This window comes from Puma concolor, chromosome A1 (genome assembly GCF_028749965.1).
Source record: "Puma concolor isolate L17-30 chromosome A1, mPumCon1.1.hap2, whole genome shotgun sequence".
Taxonomy (NCBI): domain Eukaryota; kingdom Metazoa; phylum Chordata; class Mammalia; order Carnivora; family Felidae; genus Puma; species Puma concolor.
In genome coordinates this window covers 237,329,147-237,347,992 of record NC_141667.1, presented here as the reverse complement: position 1 = coordinate 237,347,992, position 18,846 = coordinate 237,329,147, and the positions used below count along the sequence as shown (strand labels likewise).

Genomic DNA, 18,846 nt, shown 5'->3' with positions numbered 1-18,846 from the left:
CTAAAAAAATTATCCACAAAGGAAAGGAGTACAGAGAGACAAAAAGATTATAAATATGACAAAAGATTCAGGAAAAATGAAAGAAAGAGTGCAAAGATCTAACATAAACCTAATCACAGTTTCACAAGAATAAGAGAGAGAAGAAGAGAGACTGGGCAAAAATAACATTTGATGAGATAATGCCTGAATTTTTTTTTTTTTTTAGAATGCATGGAAGACACCGATCCACAGAATAAAGAAGCCTACAAATTCCAAGTTTGATAAAAAGAAATCCATGTCTAGATACATGATAGCGAACTACAGATTCCCTATGGTGACTTTGTTATGGCAACACCAAAGACAAAAATGGAGATCTTAAAAGCATCCAGAGGAAAAGTACAAATTACCTCCAGTAGATCCGTAATTACATTTACAGTTGACTTCTTATCAGCAATAGTAGAAGGCATGTAACATTGCAATGGTATCTGCCATTTACTGGAAGAAACAACCAATAATCTAAAATACTTTTTGCAGGGATGCCTGGCTGGCTCAATTGGTAGAGTATGTGACTCGTGATCTCAGGGTTGTAAGTTTGAGCCCCATGTTCAGTGTAGAGATTACTTAATAATAAAATCTTTTAAAAATCAAATAAAATAGGGAAGCCTGGGTGGCTCAGTCAGTTAAGCGTCCAAGTCTTGATTTCGGCTCAGGTCATGATCTCATGGTTCATGAGTTCCTGCCCCATCTGGGGTTCCATGCTGACAGTGCAGAGCCTACTTGGGATTCTCTCCACCCCCCCCCCCACCCCTCTCCCACTCTCTCTCTCTCAAAATAAATAAATAAACTTAAAAAAATTTTTTTAATGGGAAATAAATCACTTAAAAAATAAAATACTTTTTCCAGGAAAAAATATCTTTCAAAAAATGAAAGTGGGAAAAAAACTCAGACATCTTCCAAAAGACAAAAACAGAAAGACTGAGTTTGCCATGATCCATATTACAGCAAATTCTAAATTGTATTTCAGAATAGGGAAAATGATCACAGATGGGAGATCTAAGATACAAAAGAAATGAAGATTCTTTTTTTTTACATTTATTTATTTTTGAGACAGAGAGAGAGCATGAACAGGGGAGGGTCAGAGAAAGAGGGAGACACAGAATCTGAAACAGGCTCCAGGCTCTGAGCTGTCAGCACAGAGCCCGTCATGGGGCTCGAACCCACGGACTGCAAGATCATGACCTAAGCCGAAGTCGGACGCTTAACCGACTGAGCCACCCAGGCGCCCCAAAGATTCTTTTTAACATAAAGAAATGAGAGGTGCTGAGTGGCTCAGCCAGTTAAGCTTCTGTGTTTGGCTCAGATCATGATCGCATAGTTTCGTGAGTGGAGCCCCGCATCCGGCCCTGCGCTGACAGTTCAGAGGCTGGAGCCTGCTTCAGATTCTGTGTCTCTCTCCCCATCTTTCTGCCCGCCTCCCCCACAAACTCATGCTTTGTCTCTGGCTCTCAAAAATAAATGTTAAAAAAAATTTCAAACACAGAAATGAGTAAATATAAATAAACACAAACTGCCTAAAACAATAATAAAGTTTTGCTAAGTTGAACAATAATTCAAATACATGAGTTAGGAGTGAGATAAAGTATCCTAGTATCCTTGCATTACCTTGGAAAAGAGTGGGCGTGCTGGTTAACTTTAGCCTTAAAAAGTTGTGTTTATATGTTTTATTTGCTAGAGTAACTGCTAAAATAATAGAAACAGCATATAAGTTCCAATGTGGTAGAAGGTGAAAATGGAATTTTAAAAAGATATATTTGCCACAGCATAAAAAGAGTATTAGATGTCAACAAATTTAACAAAATATGTGTAAGATATTTATAGAGCATGTTACAAAACTCCATAAATGGAGGGATAATAGGTATACAGATATGCAATCTCAATCTTCTCCCTCTCTCCACACACACACACACACACACACACACACACACACACACACACGCCTAAATAAATGGGAGGGCTGGGGCGCCTGGGTGGCTCAGTCGGTTAAGCGGCCGACTTCGGCCCAGGTCATGATCTCGTGGTCCGTGAGTTTGAGCCCCGCGTCCGGCTCTGTGGTAACAGCTCAGAACCTGGAGCCTGTTTCCGATTCTGTGTCTCCCTCTCTCTCTGCCCCTCCCCCGTTCATGCTCTGTCTCTCTCTGTCCCAAAAATAAATAAACGTTGAAAAAAAAAAATGTGGACTCTAGAGAATCTTAAGCGTATGCAATAGTATGTTACGTATATTATGTATATGCAATAGTATATTATAGAATATTATGTATATGTTTTTAGTACCCCATCTGTAATAGCCCAAAACTATAAACAACAGCAGGAGTAAAATAGGTGGATAGATAAATGGTGATAGTCATAAAATAGAATAATATGCAGCAATGTTAATGAATATTCAGTTACATATAACAGCAAAGATGAAAATCATAAATATAAGGTTGAACAAAAAATGCAAGACACAAAACAACCATATGCTATGATTCCATTTATGTTATAGTTCAAAAAAAGGCAAAACTCAACTATGTTTAGGGGTGAACACAGAGGTGCTAAAACTATAAGGAAAATTGGAGTGTGATTGAAGAAGGGCATAAAAAGAACTTCTAAGTTGCTTGCAGCATCCAGTTTCTTGATGTGGGTGGTGGTCACAATATGGGTGTTTCATGATGTGGATGTTTAGTTTATAAACAGAACTTGTATACTTTCTGCATTCTTCTGCAAGTATGATATTTTCGTAACTGGGAAAAGTCTATGAAGTAGGACATTTTAACTTCTTTTCAAAGTAATATATACTGTTGTTGTTTTTTAAAGTCCAAGGGTAGGGGCATCTGGGTGGCTCAGTTGGCCAAGCATCTGATTTTTTATCTCAGCTCAGGTCTAGATCTCAGGGTTGTGAGTTCAAGCCTCACATTGGGCTCTAACACTGGGCATGGATCCTACTTTAAAATAAACAAACAAAAAAATAAACAAACAAATATTCAAGAGTAGCATAAAGCTTATAACAAAATTTGGTTATCCCTTGCTTCATCACTATTCCTACTTCCCCAAAGCACTCATTCTGATTTTTGTCTTTTTCTTGTTTTTACTTTCGTATGTCTGAGTAACATAGTTTTAGGACTCTTTCTTGACTTTTTTTTTCAGTTTTAGGTAATTTTTTTCAGTTTCTTCCTTCACTTAAGGTCAGAATTTAGCTCTTGTAGAAAATCCCCTGCTCCCAGATTTGCATTTCCCCTTCCTCTTGTGCTATTAGAGTTTTAACACCTTAAAAACGTTGAATTCACACTCATGTTTTCATTATTATTCTTATAGACTCTTCACTGTGATTCCAAATTAAGTGCTCCACTTACATTTCCTTTCTTATATAATTGAATTTTTTTTTTCAATTGCCTCTTTGAGTAATTTGCCTAGTTTTCTTTCTCTCTCATGTTAAGTATTCTCACACTAGATCCAGTATTCCTTCATGGTTAAGTCCGACAGATGATCTCTCAGTTCCATTGTTTTTCCTCGAGACATCTGTCCAGAGGTCCCTAGATATCTAAGAATCTCTTCCCTTCTTATTCCAGGTTGTTCCAGTTGTTCTCTAGGCCTACTGAATTATCTTGGGACTCCCCTTCACCCGTATATGGTGAAGCCAGGGAAATGTCTTGATTAGTCTTTTGTGTTGAATTCCTAGATCTTATGTTGTATTCTTCTTGATTTGCTTACTTTGTTCTGTTCTGTTTTGGTGCAGTATATTCTTTTTTTTTTTTAATTTTTTTTTAACGTTTATTTATTTTGGAGACAGAGAGCGACACAGCATGAACAGGGGAGGGTCAGAGAGAGAGGGAGACACAGAATCTGAAACAGGCTCCAGGCTCTGAGCTGTTGGCACAGAGCCTGATGTGGGGCTCGAACTCACAGACCGTGAAATCATGACCTGAGTTGAGGTCGGGCGCTTAACCGACTGAGCCACCCAGGCGCCCCTGGTGGAGTATATTCTTTAATGACTTCCTGAAATAAGGCAAAAGACAAATCTTTGATGGATAGTTTGGCTGGGTCTAGAATCCTGTGCTGGGAAAAATTTTTTCTCTTAGGATTTTGAGAGCTCCCAGAAACACATCCTAACTTCCATGGCACCTGTTCAGAAACCTGATGACTTCCTGGTTTCCCTTTGGAGGTCCCCACTTTATTTTCTCAGGAAGCTTTTTGGATCTCTTCACCCCCATGATCTGAAATTTTAAAACAAGAAACTTGGTTTTCTCCTCTATTTCCATCCAGTGTTTTGAGAACATGATGAACTCTTTGAATATTTTTTTTTAATGTTTTTTATTCTTGAGAGAGATAGAGCATGAGCAGAAGAGGGCAGAAAGAGAGGGAGACACAGAATCTGAAGCAGGCTCTAGGCTGTGAGCTGTCAGCACAGCCTGAGGTGGGGCTTGAACTCACCAGCCATGGTACCATGACCTGAGCTGAAGTTGGACCCAGGTGCCCCCATGCTGAACTCTTTCAATCTAAAAACACGTTTTCTTTAATTATGGGAAATTTTTTTATATTATTTCTGAGATAATTACTGTTTCTTTTTATTATTTTTTTCTTTTTTTCTCCCTTACTTCTGTTATTGTTCTTCCCATTTCCCTCCCTTTCTCCTTTCTTCTTCAAAAAACATTTTTTTAAATGTTTACTTATTTTTGAGAGGGAGAGAGAGACAGAGTATGAGCCAGGGAAGGGGTAGAGAGAGAGGGAGACACAGAATCAGAAGCAGGCTCCAGGCTCTGAGTAGTCAGCACAGAGCCTGATGCGGGGCTCGACCTGAGCTGAAGTCAGACACTCAACTGACTGAGCCACCCAAGCGCCTCTCTCCTTTCTTTTTTCTATCAGATGTGAAAAGTCCTGGTCTGACTCTAATTTATTATTCTTTTATTCCTATTCTCTAGGCCTTTGTCTTTTTTTTTTTAATGTTTATTTTTATTTTGAGAGAGAAAGAGAGAGCGCGAGTGAGCAAGGGGGGCAGAGAGGGAGAAAAAGAGCCTGTCCGCTCTGTCAGTGCAGAGCCTGATGCAGGGCTCGATCTCAAGAACTGTGAGATGACAACCTGAGCGGAAACCAACAGTCAGACGCTTAACTGACTGAGCCACCCAGTCGCCCCCTTTGTCTTCCTAATATATTTTCTGGGAAATTCTTACGACTTTATAATACCACCCTTATGGAGTAGGAGTTGTTCTCCCCCTCTTGTGGGGCAGTGTTTCTATATAAATGATTTGGAATGCTTCTGCACAAGATATTTTTCTATTCTTCCCCATTTATTATTTATTCATTCGCTTACATCAGTGTGGATTTACCGATGTTCATTTTAAACTTTTGGTTATAATCTGATAGTTCCTTAGTTTCTTGTTCCAGCTTTGGCCATCAGTAAATTTTTCACTTGGCTCCTATGTCCTTTGACATACCTCATCAATATAGGCAGGGCTTTTTTGGTTTCTGGTTTTTTGAGCACTTCCTTACTTTCTGGCACTACAATATGCTCCAGGCTCATCTTGCATCTTTTCCACCCCAACTCTTAGAATTAATAATTTCTCAAGGAGGTCCAGTCCCTTTAATTGGAGAATGATACTAGAATCCAAGATCTGGGCACTAGCTGTGCCGACGCGCTACTGGAATGCGGTTCCTCCCAGGCTAAGAGTTCATTTGGTCACCTACATTTCCCTTTTTCCTTTTTCTAAAAATTTTTTGTAGCACTCTGTTCTGATTTTGTGGATCTCGTTTCTCTAGGTATAAGATAAAAATAAAGTTACTTGTTTATTTTTGCTTCCCAAATTATCTGTATTCCTTCTAGTTTTGTTTTGGTTTCTGACTTTCGCGTCAGACCTGTTCTCTAGTATCTGGTGATCTTTGACCATCCTTTCAATAAAATGTTACTTAGAAACAATCTTTGTAGGAGAGTTTGACATTTGACGAGCCTCATGCAGAACGAAGAGGTAAGCATTTTCTTGGGGATCCCCCATACCACTACTTGAAGGTACTATGCGTTTGAACGGGCACAAGGAATTCTGGGAACAGTTGTCTTGTTGGTAGCAGCAGCAGAAACTGAGTAGAAAGCCCGTTAGGCACCACACACAGGATCGAAAGGATCCATACCATCTGCTCCTATGCACTAGCTCTCTGCACAAACTCCTACCCAGCAGGACACGCCGCAACACTTGGACTTGACCACAGCCTTTGATCGCCAGGGAGTTTGCGCAGCACCAACAGGGTCAGCCACTGCGCCCCCCCCCCCCGCCCCCCCCGCAGCGGACTCTCTCTGAAACGCCGCGGAGCGGATGAATTATCATCGATCGATTACCGAAACGTCAGGGAGCAGACACGCTCCCGGTACTTCCCCGGGAAGGGGCGGTAGCCAACCAAAAACTGAGGTCGCCTCCTTTACTATAAAGGCGCCTGGAATGCTCCATAGGGTCTTCCTCACTCTGGGACTCCGCGCATCCCTTTTACCAGTAGGGAAGGACATAAGCAATAATTGAGATTCAACAACCATAAAGTACAGATTACGTCAACACGTATCCCAACACAGAACTAAAACGAAACGGTCCGCCTTGCCTTTAACGCCGGACGCCACCTCCGTAAGAGAGCCGGCGCCACGCCCACCCCACCCCCTCCCAGGGTGCCTTGCGCGGCGTGCCGACCCACCCACCCCGTCCCAGGGCGCCTTGCGCGGCGGCCTCGCTCCCGGTGGGCTACGTGCGCGCGGCGGGCGCCGGAACGTGCTCTCGCGTGGTGGCCCCACCCACCTCGGCCTTCTCAGCCGCTGGGACTTGAAGTTCCCGCCAGGTCGCGGCTGGGTGAGAGCGATGCTGCGCGGCCCCCCTTGACTCTGAGGAGAGAGGAGCGTCCCCGGCCCCTTGCAGCTTGCTGACGCCTCCGAGCCCCGGCAGCCATGTCCACGGGGTTTTCCTTCGGGACCAGCACGCTGGGCTCCACCACCGTAGCCGCCGGCGGGACCGGCGCAGGCGGCGGTTTCTCCTTCGGGACTGGGGCGTCTAGGTAACCGCACCTCCTCGCTTTCCCCGGCCCGGGTCCTCCCCTCGAGCCTCCGGTGGATGGGCCCGTCCCTCCCTCTTCCCCCCGCCCCCCAGGTTTCCTTCCCAGTGGGCCTGGTAGAAAAATACTTGCCCAGGGCCAGCTTCGAAGCCCTGCCTTATTTCAGCGCCCTGCCGCCCCCCCCCCCCCCACTCCGGCGGCCTGGTCGGCAGGAGGGCGGATGGTCTTGGGGTTGTGAGGTCCCCCAGAATTTACGATGGTTCATACTCACACATTGTTCCCACGGAGGGGGTCTGGCTGCGTGGAAGGGCCTGGCATGTCACGCCGAGCCCCAGCGGTGCGGCAGCCCGAGGCACGGAACGAATGGTGAACGAATGAACGGCACTGGGGCTTACTCTGGGGTTTTAGAAAAAGACAGTGTAATAGAAGATTTTAAGGAGCACAAGTCAGAGTTTCTCCCCGAGAATTCAGGTTTCATTGCAGGAGACACGGTGTGGGACTTTCCAGGGCTTAATGATGTTGTGGGATTTTAAAGGAGCTCAGGTCTTTGTACCTCATGGGACCCTCTCCTTTGTTGTTTCTTGTTTTAAACACTTGTTACAGCATTTATTGGTGATGATTTTGAACATGATGTGCAGATGAGTGTACATGAGCGAGTGTTGTGTTGTAATGACTTACACTGAAAAATGTAGCGTATTTCTCGTTTTTGTGCAGCCTGCTAAACCACCAGCTCAAATGGCGAAGTAAAGCTAGCAGAGGTCCAGAGACCATTAAAATCGTTAAAGATCGTTGTCATGATGAGACATGGAATCTTTAGAATTCAGTCTTTTTAAGGTAAAGGTGGAGGAGTTCCTTAAATCCAGAAGAGCGCGTAGAACGCGTTACACGGCCTCTTGTGAAGTTTGAGGAATGTGGTTGTAGATTAAAAGGGCAAAAAAAGAATCTTCCTTGTGTTAAAAAAAAAGGGGGGGGGGTTGGGCACAGACTACATAGTCAAATATAAAATCTGGGAGTCTTTCTCCTTTAATACCTCCTTTTCTTTCACTCTGCACACATGATCAGCAAGGCCTGCTAATTTAAAATTTTTCTAAAATATCTATCTATTTATTTTGAGAGACAGAGAGAGACCGAGCACGAGCTGGGGAAGGGCAGAGAGAGAGGGAGACACAGAATCCCAAGCAGGCTCCAGGCTCTCTCTGGGCTGTGAGCACAGAGCCCAACGGGGGCTTGAACCCCACGGACCGTGAGATCATGACCTGAGCCGAAGTCGGAGGCTTAACCCACTGAGCCACCCAGGTGCCCCTCCATTTTGTTGTTGTAAAATGCTGGTTGTGATCTGCTAAATTGATGTTATACTTCTGATGGGTCCTAATCTTAGGTTGAAAAACACTGCTGTAGCAACTTGGGCATTTTCTTAGTTCCTCAGGTGGGCTTGGCCCAACCCCTTCCCCTTGGGTCAGTTCCTGCTGATTGGAATCCCCCCGCCACCTCCTTGAGTGCCAGGCTAGTGTCTACTGTTGGGACTCCAATGCTTACCTATCCAGAGAGGTCTTTGCAGCTCTGCCAGTGTAGACGAGGTTTCCATCCTCATAGCACTTACCACGGTTGTAGTCAATTCGTTATATTTTTTAAATTTTTTTATTAAAAATTTTTTTTAACATTTATTTTTGAGACAGAGAGAGAGCATGAACGGGGGAGGGTCAGAGAGAGGGAGACACAGAATCAGAAGCAGGCTCCAGGCTCTGAGCTGTCAGCACAGAGCCCGACGTGGGGCTCGAACTCACGGACCGTGAGATCATGACCTGAGCCGAAGTTGGACGCTTAACTGACTGAGCCACCCAGGCATCCCAATTCATTATATTTTTTGTTGACTTGTTTATATTCTGATCCCAGCGACGGAACGGAAGCTTCATGAGGGCAAAGACCGTTTCATGTCGTTTTTTTGGGTAGACACAGTGAAGCTCAGTGCATATTTTTTGAGTGAATGAGTGATTGATTCATTCTCTCCACTGACTGGAAACTTCCTGAAGTCAGGATCTGAGTCTTACCACTCTGTCCTCAGTCCCTGTGACAGTTCCTGGCACATGATAAGGGCTTTCAGAGATCCTTGTTGAATGACTGAGTAAAGGAATTCTGAGTCATGAGCTGGAAACATGTACACAATCTTCAGAAGGGCTTAGATGAATGAAAGGAGAGACCATCTGACGTCTGTCTCGTGGAGTACTGGTTTGAAGGCCTAACTACCCCTAGAGCCATCTAGCAATTTGGTCTCTGTAGGTAAATCGTTTCAGCAACGTTACTGTCCAGCAGTTCCCACGTCTGGAAAAGGTGTATCATCTATTTATCTCACAGAGTTGTTGAATCGGATAAAGCATGGAAAGTATTTAGCATCACACCTGGCACTTGGTAGGTGCTCAGTAAGTGTTACCTCCTGAGTCCACATTAGGGCATGCTGGAGAAGTTAAAAGAATATTCCTGATCTGCTGGAGTCAACTTGGCTTTTCTGTAGCACGTCTTAAAGAGTCACTAGCAGATAATACCAGGTTGAGGCAAAAATTGGTCATGTCTGGGGTGGCTTTTGGTTTTCATTAAGTAAATTTCTCTGCCACAGAGAAATTTCTCTTGCTTTTCTGAGTAAGAAGATACCACTTTGATATATTTCTTTGGTAATGTTTTCAAATTTAGGTATGAAACACTTCATTGTGTCTTCAGTTATCAAGACATTTTAAATATTTTAATTGTCTTTTTAGACATACCTTGGCTGTACTTCTTTTGTGTCTTTATGGAATGGCAGTAAAACCAAATGGGATCACTGATTTATTTGGGAGACAGCAGAGCATAATAACCATTTTTTTAATTTGATGTTTGCAAAATTTGCCAATTGTGTTTATTTAAACATCTTTTTTTTTTTTTTTAATGTTTATTTTTGAAAGAGAGCAGGTGCATGCACTGGGGTGAGGAGGGGCAGGGAGGGAGAATCCCAAGCAGGCTCCGTGCTATCAGGAAGCCTGACACGTGGCTCAAACTCACAAATCACAACATCACGACCTGAGCCGAAATTAAGAGTCGGACACTTAACCGACTGAGCCACCCAGGTGCCCCCCTAGAATACCATTTTAATGCAGTTGATTAAGTGTTTAGGATTTGTGCTTTGTTGGTGAAACTTTGCAACCCTGTTCTGCCAGCCCTCTGTACTTCACACCTGGGACACACATACACCTGTGCTCATAGAAATCATTTTAAAATCAGTGATAAACTAAGACAGAGGGTGTAGTCTTTTTTTTTTCTTCCCTACTCAGTGTTGATTACTGATTTCAAGTTCTACCTTCTTAGTAAGCTCCTCTCTATTCCCCTTACAGTGATTAGCTGGCATAATACCTTGTACATAATGTGTTTAATTGAATTTATAAGTGTTCCTTATGATGACAGTAGTAACATTTAATCTCTTGATCTTTCAAAAAATCTGTTAAGTGGGCACTGTTACTCCCATTTTGCAGATGAGGAAATAGAGAATCATAAACACTAAGTAATGTCACACAGGTACCAGGACACTGGGGTGCTGGTACTGGAACCCAGCCATAACCCCACTGCCTTCTTAAATTGAAACATTCCAGACTTTTAAACTTTTTAAAACTGACCTTGGCTTCTCTTATGGTGATTATGTCTGTATGGAAGGTGAGGGAGAAGTAATAAAGGTACGTATACAGGATGAATGGGATCTCCCATTATGTTACATGTTGATATATTCTCTCCTAACTCTCCTACACAATTTTTGAAGTGGCAAATTGTCAGGATTTCTTGTTTATTTTCATAATTTGCTCTCCCACCCATAGATAGCAAATTTGAGCCCCCGAGTTTTGATAAGAACAGTTGAAAGTTGTGAACTCTGTTCATATCACTTGTTATTATCAGCAGTTCTTTTTAAGCTTTCGAAAACTCTGGATCGAGGGTAATTTTGCTTTGCATTTTACTCTTGCCAGGTTACCTTGAGTCCTTCTCATCTTCTCACCCCTGCCCCCAGTTCTTACTGCTGTTTGGTTGGCAAGATACCTGTGTCCTCTGCCCCCCCCCCCCCCAACTCCATGAATGTGGTAATATAGCAATAGAGAGGTAGTGAAGACCACTTAGAATAACTTTTCTATTTCTGGGTATGTTATTTTTCTTTATGTTATTATTAGTTGGGGAAGAACAAATGCTTTTGGAAATGTGGACTGTACATGAGTCATTCAAGAAGAAAATGATCCACATTCATAGCATTTCCCTATGGCCATTTAAAAGTATGCTAGCTTTTTTTTTTTTTTTTTTTTTTTTTGAGAGGGAGAGAAACAGCATGAGCAAGGGCGGGGCAGAGAGAGAGGGAGACAGAACTCCAAGCAGGCTCCAGACTCTGAGCTGACAGCACAGAGCCTGACGCGGGCTCAAACTCATAGACCACGAGGTCATGATCTGAGCCAAAGTTGGATGCTTAACTGACTGAGCCACCCAGCACCCCCCCCCCCCCCATTGTATTTTTTAAGGCTACTTTTATACGTGACTTATTTTTTAAAGAGAACAGGAAAATATTTGAGTTTGGTTGGTTAAAAATGTTCCTTTTGTATTCTCTGGAGGCATATTGAATATGTTAAATGAAAGAAGATAATTAACCTTGAACTTTTATTTTTCTTAAAGAAATCCTGGCTCTAATATAGACTCTATTTTGTTTTTTTTTATAACAAGCAACCCTTCGGTGGGGCTCAATTTTGGAACTCTTGGAAGCACTGCAACTCCTGCAACTACATCCGCTTCCTCAGGTGGTTTTGGAACTGGCCTCTTTGGACCGAAATCTACCACTGGGTTCACTCTGGGAGGAACAAATACAGGTAAGGAGGATTGTCACATTTGCAGGGAGTAGGTGTGGGCTATTCTTCAAGTTCTGTTCTCTATCCCTTCTCTTTAGTTATGTTCTCTATCCCTTCTCTTTACAAGGATTGTCATTGGTGACAGGCCGAGAAAATGGTAAATACTAAGATGAAAAAATATATTGGGATGTGGAATTAAGGACCAGTGATAGGCCCATGTTGGTTATAATCTATTTAAAAGAATGTTTTTTTAATGTTTATTTCTGAGAGAGAGAAAGAGACAGACAGACAGAGCATGAGTGCGGGGGGGGGGGGGGGGGGGAGGGGCAGAGAGAGGGAGACACAGAATCTGAACTAGTCTTCAGGCCCTGAGCTGTCAGCCCAGAGCCCGATGTGGGTCTCAAACTCATGAACTGCGAGATCATGACCTGAGCCGAAGTTGGATGCTTAACTGACTGAGCCACCCAGGCGCCCCAGTTATAATCTATTTTTGTGTAAAGAAGGAAAACACATTTAAAGAATTAAATAAGATCTCTCATAAGAAAAAAAATTTTTTGTAACTTGACACAAAGATGGTATACCTCCTTAAATACGATGAATAAAGTAACAATTTTTATATTAAATTATATAATGCCGCGTTTTACTTTAGTCAAGATGAGTTTACCAATTTGGACTTAATTGAGCATATGTGGGACAGTTAGCATCTATTTTACTGTAAAATTATAATTTGCCTTCCTAAGAGATGTTTTAAGATTTTGTATTATTAAAACAACTGTCTCAATGGGAAAAGGTAGACATTTCAATAATAAAAAGTTGTTTGTTTTTTTAATACTTATGGGTATTTTATTATTAAGTTAAAAATATGATTCACTGGTACTACCATTTAAACAGTTTACTTCCTTATTGACTTTTTATTCTCTACCCTCAGGGCCTCTTGGTCTCTGTTACCACCTTTTGCATTGACCTTCCAGCTTTGATTGCAGCATTTCACAGCCACACATAGAAAATGTAAGAACTGCAGGAGTAGATGTGACATCAACCAGGGAGCTTCTTGAAATAGCTCTACGTGCCAGTGTTTTGCTTAGAGTAGCTTTTTTTTCTTCTTCCTAATTTTGTTATAAGCAGTAGTTGTTTGCATTTTATAAATTTTATTTCCTAATTAATCAAAATTATATACAGCTTGCAATATGAAAACCAGTGCTATAGGAAGAACGTTTGTGTTAGCGGTTATGGTGGAAGATACTGGTCGTCTGAGTAGTGTTATCCCACCCTGAAGATGATTCCAAGTCTCCCCTTGTGATAAACCCCCAAAATGCCATCTTCCACTGATGAATTAAATTTTATTTCTCTTTTTGTCCCCAGGAATAGCAACAACTATAACTACAGGATTAACTCTGTGTAAGAATTTTTGAGGAAAGATTCCCAGATCTGTGGTTTTCTACTCTTCTCGTAATATCTCACAGAGCTGGGGTATAGAAGGAAGCATGTAAGGAACCTAACAGAGATCACAGACACTCATCACAGAACCTTTTAGTACTGGCGTGTTTTAAAAAGTCAGTGACTTTTTAATTCAGAAAAAAAGCCTTAAATACAGAAGTGGTTTTTCTGTGGAAATTTCACATTACAGTTTGCAGTTATTTGAGTCCTTGTAGTGAAAAAAGCACCACACTACATAGCTCAGAAGTCTTGGAATTAAACCCTGCTTATACCTCCAAGTCGTCGTGAGGTCTTAGGTAGTCATGTAATATCTGGCAGCTTTTAGTTATCTATAAAGTGAAAGTATTAGACTAAAAAGTTTTTGACTTCCTTCTGGCTCAAAAATACCCTCGTTCTCTGCAGTGAGATGCCAAATGGAATGTGAGTAACTAGAATGGCGATTAATAATGTCAAAGGAAAGGAATGAATGAAAGGACAGTGAGGAGCCTCAATTAAAATTAAATTTATTAATTAAAGTTAAACCAAAAGTTGAAATAAATTCAAGATTGGTGGACTGTTTTCATTTGGATGCTACTCACCTGGTATCGGGAGAAAGCATAGCACATCTGTTTACTACCAGCGGTTTGGACAGGACTGGCTTCAAGGACAAGCAGTTGGATTCTTTCATTTTCTGAGATTGTCGAACCCATGCAGGATTTCAAAGCACTGTACTCTGGCAGGAACTTCTGGTTGTGGTAAGGACAATCCAGAAGCTTAGTTTCTGGCTTCTTCGTGCTCTCGGGAGAAGCCAAAATGCAGGTTGTTATACACGTCTTCATTTAGTAGTTTTGAGCAGCTGCTGCTTCCTAACTGTGTGGCCTTAGGTGTGCATGACGGTTTGAACATTCAGTATTAGCTGTTGGTGTGGCGATGGTACTGGTGGTGAGGGCGGCGCGGATGACGTCAAGAACTACAGAGTGCGTGAGCAGGGCATTCGGTGTGTTCTGAGGTGAAGGGGACAGGCAGGTGTAGTAATATGTTCTTGTGTGATCTGATAAAGGCCATAACAGATGTATGAAAGGCACCAAGGAAGGAAGAGAAAGAAAAGGGTAGAAGTTTATTTGGGGGGCAGGAGACATTATTCCTGATGCAGGAATGGAAAGTGCAAAGGCCCGGTTATAAAAGGACCGGGGAAGTAGGAAAAATACTCGGTTCTTAGAGTTTTGGATTCAGAGGTGGGAATGGTACGGAGAGGGGATTTGAGGAGCAAGTTGGGACAAGACAGGAAAGGTGGTTGTGTGCCAGCCCTTTAGGCTGTAGCGTAGAGATAGTAGAGAGCTAATGGGAGCCTTCAGCCCGGGAGAATCAGCAGGGTATTATTTTTTGTTGGTATTCTCGCTTGTTTTTAAAGTAACTAACTGATTCAAAGAATAGATTAGAGGTTAGAAGGACTGACAGCACAGAAACAAATCAAGAGGTTGTGATAATAGTTCTTGAGAGGAAGATGGCCTGAGCTAAGGTTTTTGAAGATGCTTGTAATCCAGGGATATTTCTGCAGGAGCATTGACAGGGTTTGTGGCCAGTAGAATGTAGGAGAGAGAAGGGGCATCAGGGAGGGTCGTGGCTTCTGGCACGAGCAGCTGAGAGGACCACGGCAGGGGATTTAGGAGTGCTTTTGTCTAGGGGGATGCAGAGGTGCAGAGGGACATCCAGGCAGAGCTAGCCAGGGGAGACTCCAGGGGGTGTAAATCAAGACCGTGTTTCTGTGGTTGAAATTCTGCGGTTGGGAAGTAAGGAAGCAGGCCTGGTACCATAGGCAGCCTCATTTAAGAAGTGAACAGAGGAAGGAGATGGACGGAAGGAGACTTCAAGGAGTAGTGGGAGCTGACAGAAACCCAGAACACTAGGCAGTAGAGAATGCTGGTTTAAAGAGCCTTGGAGGGGAGGGAGACTTTTCTGCTGAGTATAAAGGAAGGGTAAATGCTCTTTTAGGTACATTCAGGGGTAGAGCTGAAAATGGATTTCAACATTAACACAGTGACTGGACTTTTTTGCTGTTCTTAAATCCCAGGGCCATCTTTTTTAAGCATGCACCCTGATTTGGTCCCACCTTTTATATGTCACTTTTTCGTGCACATACAAGTACATGGATCCTTGTTCTATCTGCAAAAGTAGACGGGCTCTATCTTTCAGGGATCCTGATTGAAACTGGTATGATACACACTTATGGTAAAATAGGATCTGTTTGTCTGTTTGCGCAGGAACGCCAGCCACAACATCCGCATCTACGACGGGTTTCAGTTTAGGATTCGCTAAACCTGCTGCGTCTGCCACACCATTTGCTCTGCCCATTACTTCTACCTCAGCTAGCGGTCTTACTCTTTCGTCTGCTCTGACGTCAACTCCTGCAGGTGAGGCACAATGGGAGAAGCCACCTCTTACGGTTGAATTTACTAGTTTTGCCGTTGGTGAACATAGGTATCCACCTTTATTATTAAAGAGAATTTTGGTTTTGGAAAGTTTATTTCAACCATGAGGCAGTTTTGACCTAGTAAACTACTGATTTGTGAAGAAGGCCATCACTGGTCCTTAAAGCAGGAGGGACCATCTTGGAGGTCAGTCTCTACTTACAGAGCAAAGCAGGGACAGAGTGAGAGGCAAAATGTAAAATTAGTAATATCCACTTTGTTTTCAGGGAGCATTTTGGTGACAGGGAAGGGTAAAGAGTTTGCATAAATATTGCCTGGCTTAGGATTCATTCCATTTCGAAGGCGAAGTTGGTGTCCTGGGTGGAAAAACTCCTTATTACTGTCTGGAATCAGTTACCTGATACCATTGTAGTATTACCCAGAACTCTTATTTCTGTCACTAGGTTTTGCTCTGAAGGTACGATTTCTCTTTATTCTTAGGTATATATATAATTTCATCTTTAATGAGTAGGTTTTCTTAAGTGAATTTTATCATGGACATGAAGGGTTGTTTGTTGTGTTTTTGTTTTTTTGCTTTTTGCATTTGTTGGGAAGTGTTTTTATTTTCTCTGGTGTTCTTAGAAATGATGTTTCCTTATGAAGGCTTACAATTTCATTTTTTACAGCATCTACAGGATTTACTCTAAATAACTTGGGTGGAACAACAGCCACGACTACTACTGCATCAACAAGCCTCTCTCTAGGGGGAGCCTTAGCTGGTTTGGGAGGTTCGCTTTTCCAGAGTTCGAACACAGCAACATCAGGTAATTGATGGTATTTACATTCCAGAAATAGTAACTATTTATTTTTAAATTTACTTTATCTTTATTTCAGCCTTTTGAACAGGTCATTTTATCTCTTTAACCTATAGATTTTTTGTTCATTGTGAACACTGAACTAAAAAATAATGTTTTTCATACATAATTAGACATCTTAACTATGTAGAAATAAATTTTTCTGCTCAATATTTTTATTTATTTATTTAGAGCACATGAGCAGGGGAGGGGCAGAGAGGGAGAGAGAATCTCACTCTGTGCTCAGTGCAGAGCCTGACGTGGAGCTTAATCTCATGACTGCAAGAATGACCTAAGCTGATATCAAGAGTTGGGCACTTAACCGTTTGAGCCACCCAGGGGCCCCTCAGTATTGACTGACTAGATAAGGAAGCAAAGAGGGGCCTGTTTAAGGAGGAGTAAACTATTCTAAAATTTTTTTTTTAATGTTTATTTATTTTTTAAGGAAAGCAAGACAGAGTGTGAGCGGGGGAGCAGCAGAGACAGAGGGAGACACAGAATCCGAAGCAGGCTCCAGGCTCTGAGCTGTCACCAGCTCTGACGTGGGGCTCAAACTCACGAACTGTGAGATCATGACCTGAGCTGAAGCTGGTTGCTTAACTGACTGAGCCACCCAGGCGCCTCAGGAGTAAACTATTCTAGAGAAACTTGTCTTTTTAATAAAAGACAGTTGCTTAACTTGAATCATTTAGTATCTAAATTCATTGTAAGACAACTTGACCTTTTAAGCTCTGGTTGTAAGAATGGCTTTCCATTAAAGACATCAGGAAAGGGTATTAGCATGTTTTGAAAGCAAAGTTTTAAAACACAAGTATTAAATTTATTATAGTCAGACAAAATACTAAAGTATTAATTCACTTGGCAGAGAATACTTAATGTGTTCTATCTTAGATTGAGTTTTCATTTCATGCTTATTTTGAAATTGGCCTAGGGGCGCCTGGGTGGCGCAGTCGGTTAAGCGTCCGACTTCAGCCAGGTCACGATCTCGCGATCCGTGAGTTCGAGCCCCGCGTCGGGCTCTGGGCTGATGGTCAGAGCCTGGAGCCTGTTTCTGATTCTGTGTCTCCCTCTCTCTCTGCCCCTCCCCCGTTCATGCTCTGTCTCTCTCTGTCCCAAAAATAAATAAACGTTGAAAAAAAAAAAAAAATTGGCCTCATGTTAAGGATTCTACTTTAACATGTTTTGAATATTAGGAATGTATAATAGAGGAAACATGATACTGTATATAATGTAACACGGTAATATAATACAGGACAGCCATTGGGGCTATGTAGAAGTGAGAAAAGCTTTCCTCTGATTTGAAGACATTGTATAATTATCTCACATAGCAATATAGAATCTAGAATTTCTGTTTGGGGCGCCTGGGTGGCTCGGTGGGTTAGGCATCTGACTTGATATTGGCTTAGGTCTTGATCTCACGGCTGTGGGATCGAGCCCTGTCTCCGGCTCTGTGCCGAGCATGGAGCTTCTTTGGGATTCTTTCTCTCTCTCTCTCTCTCTCTCTCTCTCTCTCTCTCTCTCTCTGCCCCTCCCTGCTTTTATTCTCTCTCTCTCTCTCTCTCAAAAAAAGAGTTTCTGTTTCCTAACCTAATTTATGAGTTAGGAAAAGTTGATAACGTGTTGGGGTGCCTGGGTGGCTCAGTCGGTTAAGCATCCGACTTCAGCTCAGGTCTTGATCTCACGGGTTCTTGGGTTCGAACCCCGCGTCGGGCTCTGTGCTAACAGCTCAGAGCCTGGAGCCTGCCTTGGATTCCGTGTCTCCCACTCTGTCTCTGCCCCTCCCCCTCCCCTGCTTGTGCTCTGTCTCTCCCTGTCTCAAAAGTAAATAAACACTAAAAGAAAAAAATTTTTTTTAATAAAAAAAGAAGTTGATAACGTGTTGAAATCACAGAATTTCCAATACATACGTTCATTTATAATGGCTATTTGATTTTCAGAAGTTTTGCTGAACACCTAATATGTGTCTAATAATTGGTATGTGGGAGAGATGGAGTATGACCTGATGTTTTCTATTAGTTATGGTTCTTTTGTGTCCTCTATTCAGATACTAAATTCAATGAAGAAACTCTGGGTCAGTGGAAAAGGGAAAAAAGAGTTTGAGTTCATCAGGATAACCTGTAGAAATTCGTGGTGTTCAAGTTTGCTTTGATCTTTCAAACACTTATCTTTGTCACTATTGTCTAACCTTTTAGGTACTCAAAATGTCTTCAAATAAACAAATCAGTGGATGACTATAACGTACATTTCCTTGCAGGATAAATATTTAAACATCTTTCCTAAAGTTCCTGTGAGAGC

General features: G+C 42.2%; 1 protein-coding gene and 1 long non-coding RNA gene across 3 annotated transcripts in view; one reads left to right on the top strand and one right to left on the bottom strand.

Moving 5' to 3' along the window:
* Positions 1-2,496: 2,496 nt before the first annotated feature.
* LOC147584884 (uncharacterized) lies at positions 2,497-4,858 on the bottom strand. Its single transcript, XR_015254097.1, has 2 exons — positions 4,138-4,858; positions 2,497-4,011 (listed from the first exon to the last, which is right to left on the bottom strand). It is a non-coding gene; the product is annotated as an uncharacterized LOC147584884 (long non-coding RNA).
* Positions 4,859-6,749: 1,891 nt separating this feature from the next.
* The window catches only part of NUP58 (nucleoporin 58), a 49,260-nt gene continuing 37,163 nt past the window's right edge, over positions 6,750-18,846 (top strand). Inside the window, exons 1-4 of one of the 2 annotated variants that reach the window (XM_086715098.1) lie at positions 6,750-7,038; positions 11,752-11,894; positions 15,551-15,700; positions 16,384-16,521. In XM_086715098.1, the coding sequence (XP_086571224.1) occupies positions 6,932-7,038; positions 11,752-11,894; positions 15,551-15,700; positions 16,384-16,521 (538 nt within the window). In that variant the 5' untranslated portion in view covers positions 6,750-6,931. The remainder of the gene's footprint in view (positions 7,039-11,751; positions 11,895-15,550; positions 15,701-16,383; positions 16,522-18,846) is intronic. The other variant, XM_025924452.2, reaches the window with a different exon arrangement.